The sequence below is a fragment of the Phoenix dactylifera genome, chromosome 6 (genome assembly GCF_051530095.1).
Source record: "Phoenix dactylifera cultivar Ajwa chromosome 6, Ajwa_hap1_PhDact_Kaust_v1.1, whole genome shotgun sequence".
Classification (NCBI taxonomy): domain Eukaryota; kingdom Viridiplantae; phylum Streptophyta; class Magnoliopsida; order Arecales; family Arecaceae; genus Phoenix; species Phoenix dactylifera.
Window position 1 is genome coordinate 7,450,001 of NC_143195.1, and position 7,242 is coordinate 7,457,242.

Below are 7,242 nucleotides of genomic sequence, written 5' to 3' on the forward strand. Positions count from 1 at the left end.
GTGGAGGCCACTTTGGAGCTAAGAGGACGGCGAGAAAAGTGCTAGAATGTGGTTTCTATTGGCCATCTTTATTTTGAGATTCATATTCTTTTTGTAAGTCATGCGATCATTGTCAAAAGACAGGTAATATATCCCAAAGGAATGAGATGCCACAAACCCCCATACTATTTTGCAAAATTTTTTATGTTTAGGGTATCAATTTCATGGGACCGTTTCCTGTCTCTTTCGGTTATATTTATATTTTGCTTGTTGTTGATTATGTCTCGAAATGGGTGGAAGCTAAAGCTACCAGGACTGATGATTCTAAAGTTGTTACAAATTTTATCAAGTCTAACATATTCTCCAAATTTGGAATTCCAAGAGCTCTAATAAGTGATCGAGGCATTCACTTTTGCAATCGAACTGTGGAGGCTTTGCTAAGAAAATACCATGTGACCCACAAGGTGTCAACTGCCTATCATCCGCAAACTAGTGAATAAACGAAAGTGTCAAATCGAGAGATCAAGTCCATCCTTTAAAAGACGGTCAATCCAAGTAGAAAAGATTGGAGTTCGCGCTTGGATGATGCCTTGTGGGCGTATAGGACTGCATATAAGACGCCCATTGGTATGTCACCTTATCAATTGGTGTTTGGAAAACCATACCACCTTCCAATTGAGTTAGAACACAAGGCTTATTGGGCTATCAAGAGTTTCAACATGAAGATGGATGAAAGTGGAGACAGGAAGTTACAACTACAAGAGTTAGAAGAAATTCGCAATGATGCCTATAAGAGTGCAAGGATTTACAAGAAAAAGACGAAGGCTTTTCATGATAAGATGATCTCTAGGAAGCAGTTTAAAGTTGGTCAAGAAGTCCTTCTATACCATTCACAGCTCGTTTGTTTCCGGGTAAGTTGCATTCTTGTTGGATTGAACCTTTTATTGTTAGTAATATTTTTCCTCATGGTGTAGTTGAAATTCAAAGTTTAGCAACTTCCAAAGTGTTCAAGGTGAATGGCCATAGACTTAAGCCTTTCTATGAAGTGGTGGGGACACCAATGAGCCAGCATCACTTTGGCTTGACTACTAGTCCACATTTCTTGTGTCGTCCAGTTTTTATTTTTTATTTCTCTAGTTATTTATTTAAGTCCAGTTCAAGTAATGTTGAGTCAAGTCAGTGTCGGTCCAGCCTAAATAGTATTGAGTCCATGTTATAATAAAGCCCACTTCCAAAATAAACCAGTCAAAGAACTACCAGCCGGTTCGCTCATCAAGACTGGTTCCTTCACAGCGGTTCACCTTGGCTTCCCCGGTTCCTTCACAAAAAAAAAAACCATCAGCGGTTCACTCATCAAGACCGGTTCTGTTACAAAACAAAAAAAAAAAACCCGTCAGCTCCTCTGTTTTGTTCTACCGCACCGTACTCATCTTCTCCCCAGCCGGTTCCAAGGAGGTTTTCTTCCCAACCAAGTGAAGCTCCAAGTCATCTTCCCCAGCCGGCGAGTCATCTTCCCCAGCCGGCGAGTCATCTTTCCCAGCCGACGAGTCAACTTCCTCCCAGCCGATGAAGTCATCCTCCCAGCCGACGAGTTATCTTCCAGCTCCAGCCGAAGAAGACGAAGAGAAGGAAAAAACCGAAGGTAACCCATCCGGTTCCTGCCGTTGCAAATGGAGAAGCCACCAGATCCAACGCTGGAGTCTTCCACCGCTCTGTTTCAAGACAATCTCAGCCGGTTCCCACAGAATTTTGGATCTTAAACGCTGCCGAGAAGAGGCCATCCCGATCCATTTCAACGCTTCATTCTCCATCACGAATCTCCCCTGTTTCTACGATTCCTTGGAATGTTTATTGCCCATCAATGCATCAATGTATCAGCCGGTTTATGAGTCCCTTTATTCCTTATTTATCATGTAATTGGTTGCTTGCCTATAAAAGGGGTTATCTCGTTGTGTAAAAGGGGAGGGATGAAAAACAATGAATTGAAGGGAAGCTATTTGATGTTTTGCTTGAAAGAGTGTGGTGTCCAATTCCAAGAATCTTCCTTCCTTCCTTCTCTAAAGTCCTTCTCTTCTAAGTGACGCGGCGTTCCCCCCCCCCCCCGACTTCCACAACTTCCTCTAGCGCAGGCGGCGCTCATCTTCCGGCTTCCCATTCACTCTTCCGGACTCCTTCCCGATCCGACGAATCTTCGTCCGGATTATTTATCCTTGGAATAGATTATTGTGTTTTGTTTTTTTTTTTCCAAACATCCTGCTACCTCAATTAACCCAGGACTTCTGTTCCAGATCTTGTCGGTTTCCTCCATCCGTCTCAACGAAGGACGACCCGTCAGCGAATCAGGACCCTGGACTTGCCTCCCTCTTCCAGGATTTTTCTCGAGCATCGCGTCCGTGTGATCCTTCTACTACAATTCTGAGTAAGTCGTTATTGGATTCAGTTAAGTTCCCAAATTTTTATACTTAACAGCAGGAAATTAAAAGTAGAACAACGTGCCCTAATTATGTGTTGATTTCCTAATCAACAACGATCCTTCTTCTAAATTTATTATAGGAACTGATCTATTGTCGGTAGTTTCTTACAGTAAATTCGATTTTAATATAATCATCTGATAGCTGTTAGATTTGAGTTGGCTAATAGTTTATGAATTGGGTTGCTGAAATCTAATTATATAAAAAAAAAAGAATTAGTTTGCATGCATTGATCTTGTTCCACATCAATTTTGGTATCAGAGCCAGGTTGAAAAAAAATTAGGGTACCATTTTCATGCATTATTGCAGAACTTAGGATTACTAGGCACCAATTTTAATCTTTTCGCATCCTTTTCTGAGTATAGTTTATTTGGGCATCAACATTAAGATTAAAAGTTTTTTTTTTTTTTTTTTTTTTTTTTTTTTAGCTAGTTTGTTTGATCAACTATGCAAATGCAATTTAATGACATGACATAAAATGATAAAAAAAAAAAAATTTCTTGATTGTTGCATATGAGCATTTGCATAAAATAATCTAAGGGCTGAACCCATTAACAAGATAAGGTCGGGATTTCATCACTCGTCCTTAGCCCAAAAATCATCCCCGTGCATAAAATCCTAAGCCTAATTAAAATCAATTAGACGTTGGCCCCTAAGGATAATCGAGCTCAATAGGACGAAGACCACTGAAAGTTGCACCAATTTCGCGCTATGATCCCGGTCGATGTCTAGGCAAGCTTTGTCCCTTTAAGTGATTAAAGGGAGACAGTCTCTGTTCGAGGAAAGTGGGTTTTAAGTGGGACCTTTGCTACATGCAACGTGACCCCTCCACTTACCTGGGAGCTTACCTGGTCGACTAGGTTATTAGACCGGATTGGAGGCTTAAGTGTACTCTTCAACCCAGTTAGGAGCTGTCTAGAATTTTTAGGAAAACCTTAGAAATTGTTGGGTGATGCATGTTTTTGTTTTATTGTATTAGGGTGTTTGTGTAAAAAAACAAAAAAATAATAAAATAAAAGTAAATTTCAAAGAAAAGCTACTTAAACTCCATGACTACCAGATCCGGAACTAGTTATCAACCAGACGAGCCTGAGTCCAGTCGTGGGATGGACCCTGACATCAGCTCAATCCTTAGAGAAATTAATGAGAAGCTAGGAAGGTTATGTACTCGAGTCGATGCCTTAGAAGAATACCAAGATAGGGGTAGTCCTTCCCTAGCCAATAACCCAAGAGAAAGAATTGATCACCCACTCTTTGATCGGAACCACCAACATGTCAATGACTATCCCAGGAATAGGCAAAACTTTGACAGAAATCACAATCGTCCACTAGATGACTATCCCAGAGAAAGGCCCCATCACAATGAAAGAGGTCGTGATCCTATAAATCAACCTCCTAATGATCACCGTGACATCGATGACCGTATACTTCGAAGTGTCAGGGTTGAGGCACCCAGTTTCGTAGGCCGCATGGATCCTCATGAGTATCTTGACTGGGAGTCAGATATGAATCATTATTTCGAATGGTACGACATGTCTGAAGAGCGTAAAATTCGATTTGCAAAAATGAGGCTTCTCGGTCAAGCCAAATATTATTGGCAGAATGTGGAACGCCTAATTTTACATAGGAGACAGGAACCCATCCGAACCTGGGATGAAATGAAGGATAAACTCAGGGAGAAATACCTACCTACTTCCTATCAACAACGCCTCCTTGATCAATGGCAGACCTTGACCCAGGGAAACAAATCAGTCACTGACTACATCGCCAAGTTTGATGAGTATCTCATGCGATGTCATGTCAATGAGGATCCCTCTGTCACCCTTTCCCGATTTCGTGCCGGGTTAAGAAATGACATTCAACGAGAGCTTTTTATGCGAGAGGTCTATAGTCTAGAGCAGGCATATCAATTAGCCCAGGATTATGAGAGATTCCAAAGAATGCCAATCACTCGACCCAGTGAACCTAGAACTTCGAGTATACTAGGTCCTAGACCCGAACCACACCAAGTTCCCAGAACTAATCCAAATCCTACCTCAACCACTAGACCTCCTTTAGTTGCTCCTCCACCCAGGAAAGAAGACCGAGGCAAAGGCACCCTGAATGAAGGACGTAGGGAGGGTAGCTCAAGGGGTAGATGTTTCAACTGTCATGGAATTGGACATTTTGCAAACCAGTGCCCTTCTCGTGCCCTACATATTGGGGAGATCGAAGAGGAACACCCTGGGGAAACTGTAGAAGACGAAGAAATTCACATAGCTGATCCTGAATTAGCCGAGGGATTCGATGAACCAAATTTCATTGAAGAAACTGAACCTGAAGTTAGGATAAACGTACTAAGATGTACCCTGACACAACCAAAGGAATGTGAAGATTGGCGAAGAACTACAATTTTTCATACCTACATAAACAATGAGAACAAGGTCTGTAAAATTATCATTGACAGTGGAAGTTGCATCAACGCAGTTTCCACTGATACGATTTCCAAGCTTGGACTAACACCCGTCGATCACCCCAGTCCCTACAAGGTCGCCTGGCTAGACACTTCATCCATACCTGTTAGATACCGTTGCAAGGTACCCATTAAGTTTCAATCCTACCAGGAAGAAATTTGGTGCGACGTTCTTCCTATGGACGTCGGAAGTATTATTTTAGGACGACCTTGGTTATTCGATCAAGATGCCACGCTTTTTGGTCGAACAAATACTTGTTCATTCATGCACAAAGGCAAGAAAATCACACTATACCCTTCACCACCAAAAAAGCCAAAGGATAGTAACCCAATAAAACCAAAAGAGGAAGAACAACCCAAGGGATTACACTTGATCAACGCAAAAGAACTAGAAAGAGACATCAAAGAAAGCCCTTCTGTGTGGGTTTTAGCTGTTAAAGAAGTTAGTCTGAAAGAAACAAGCCCAATTCCAGAAGAAATGACTAGTCTTCTTAAAGAATTTGAGGAAATCATCCCAGAGGAACTTCCTGATCAACTACCACCTATGAGGAACATACAACACGCAATAGACCTAGTCCCAGGAGCGACCCTACCAAATGCCCCTCACTATCGGCTCAACCCTACCGAACATGCCGAGTTGAAACGTCAAGTCGAAGAACTCCTAAGAAAAGGATTCATTAGGGAGAGTTTAAGCCCATGTGCCGTACCTGCCCTTTTAACTCCAAAAAAAGATGGAACTTGGAGAATGTGTATTGATAGTCGGGCAATTAACAAGATCACAATACGATATCGATTTCCGATTCCCCGACTAGACGACATGCTAGATATGATCTCTGGATCGAATATATTTTCTAAGATTGATCTTAAAAGTGGTTACCATCAGGTTAGAATCAGACCAGGAGACGAGTGGAAGACCGCATTTAAAACAAAGGATGGACTATATGAGTGGTTAGTAATGCCGTTCGGTCTGTCAAATGCTCCCAGCACTTTCATGAGACTCATGACTCAAGTACTACGACCTTTCATGGGAACATTTGTTGTTGTCTACTTTGACGACATCCTCATTTACAGTAAAACCAAGGAGGAACATCTAGACCACCTCCGGCAAGTTTTCCAGACGCTTAGATCCGAAAGCCTATTTATCAACCTTAAGAAATGTGAGTTTATGACTACACGTGTTACATTCTTAGGATTTGTTGTGACTCCAGATGGACTATCTGTGGATCCTGAAAAGGTGAGTGCAATCAAGAATTGGCCCATACCCCAGAATGTGCATGAAGTAAGAAGTTTTCATGGGTTAGCCACCTTTTACCGTAGATTTATTAAGGGATTCAGTACAATCATGGCACCAATTACAGATTGTATTCGTAAGGGAGCCTTTGAGTGGACTAAGGCTAGTAATCGCGCTTTTGAGGAGATAAAGACTTTAATGACCAGTGCACCTGTGTTACGACTTCCTGATTTTTCTAAAGTCTTTGAAGTCGCATGTGACGCATCAGGTGTGGGAATTGGTGGAGTCCTAAGTCAAGACAAACACCCTGTGGCCTATTTTAGTGAAAAACTAAATGAAACCAGGCGCAAATACTCCACCTACGATAAGGAATTTTATGCCATAATTCAAACTCTTAAATTCTGGAGGCACTACTTACTACCACAAGAATTCATTTTATATTCAGACCATGAAGCCCTCAGATTCCTTAGTTCACAAAAGAAATTAAATCCTAGACATGGCAAATGGGTTGAATTTTTACAATCATACACTTTTGTATTGAAACATCGTTCCGGTGTAGATAATCGAGCTGCTGACGCGTTATCTCGAAAGGCAAACCTGTTGTCAGTAGTCAGTATTCAAGTCACTGGATTTGAAAAATTAAAAGAAGAATATGATAACTGTCCTGATTTTGGAAAAATCATGTCTGCACTCCAACAAGGAACTTCGAAAGAGATAGATAAGTATTCCCTACAAGAGGGGTACCTTTTCCTGAATAATAAATTATGTGTCCCGCATACGTCTGTTCGAGATTTTTTAATTTGGGAATTACCCGCTGGGGGATTGTCTGGTCATTTTGGGAAGGCCAAAACTATTGAAGCCGTAGAGCGTCAATTCTACTGGCCCAGTTTGAAGCGCGACGTTGCCAAAATTGTGGCTCAGTGTCGAATCTGTGCTGTTGCCAAACAACAAAGACAGAATACGGGATTATACACTCCACTTCCAATACCTGAATATCCCTGGAAAGATGTCAGTATGGATTTTATTCTAGGATTACCACGGACTGCCAAGGGACATGACTCCATCTTTGTGGTTGTAGACAGATTTTCGAAAATGGCTCATTTCCTGCC

At 41.6% G+C, this 7,242-nt stretch overlaps 1 protein-coding gene across 1 annotated transcript in view; it reads left to right on the plus strand.

Annotated features, from left to right (window-relative positions):
* LOC148703090 (uncharacterized) overlaps positions 1 to 971 on the plus strand; it is a 12,624-nt gene extending 11,653 nt beyond the window's left edge. Inside the window, exons 9-10 of the mRNA XM_089923773.1 lie at positions 584 to 890; positions 954 to 971. Of these exons, the coding sequence (XP_089779899.1) occupies positions 584 to 890; positions 954 to 971 (325 nt within the window). The remainder of the gene's footprint in view (positions 1 to 583; positions 891 to 953) is intronic.
* Positions 972 to 7,242: the final 6,271 nt, after the last annotated feature.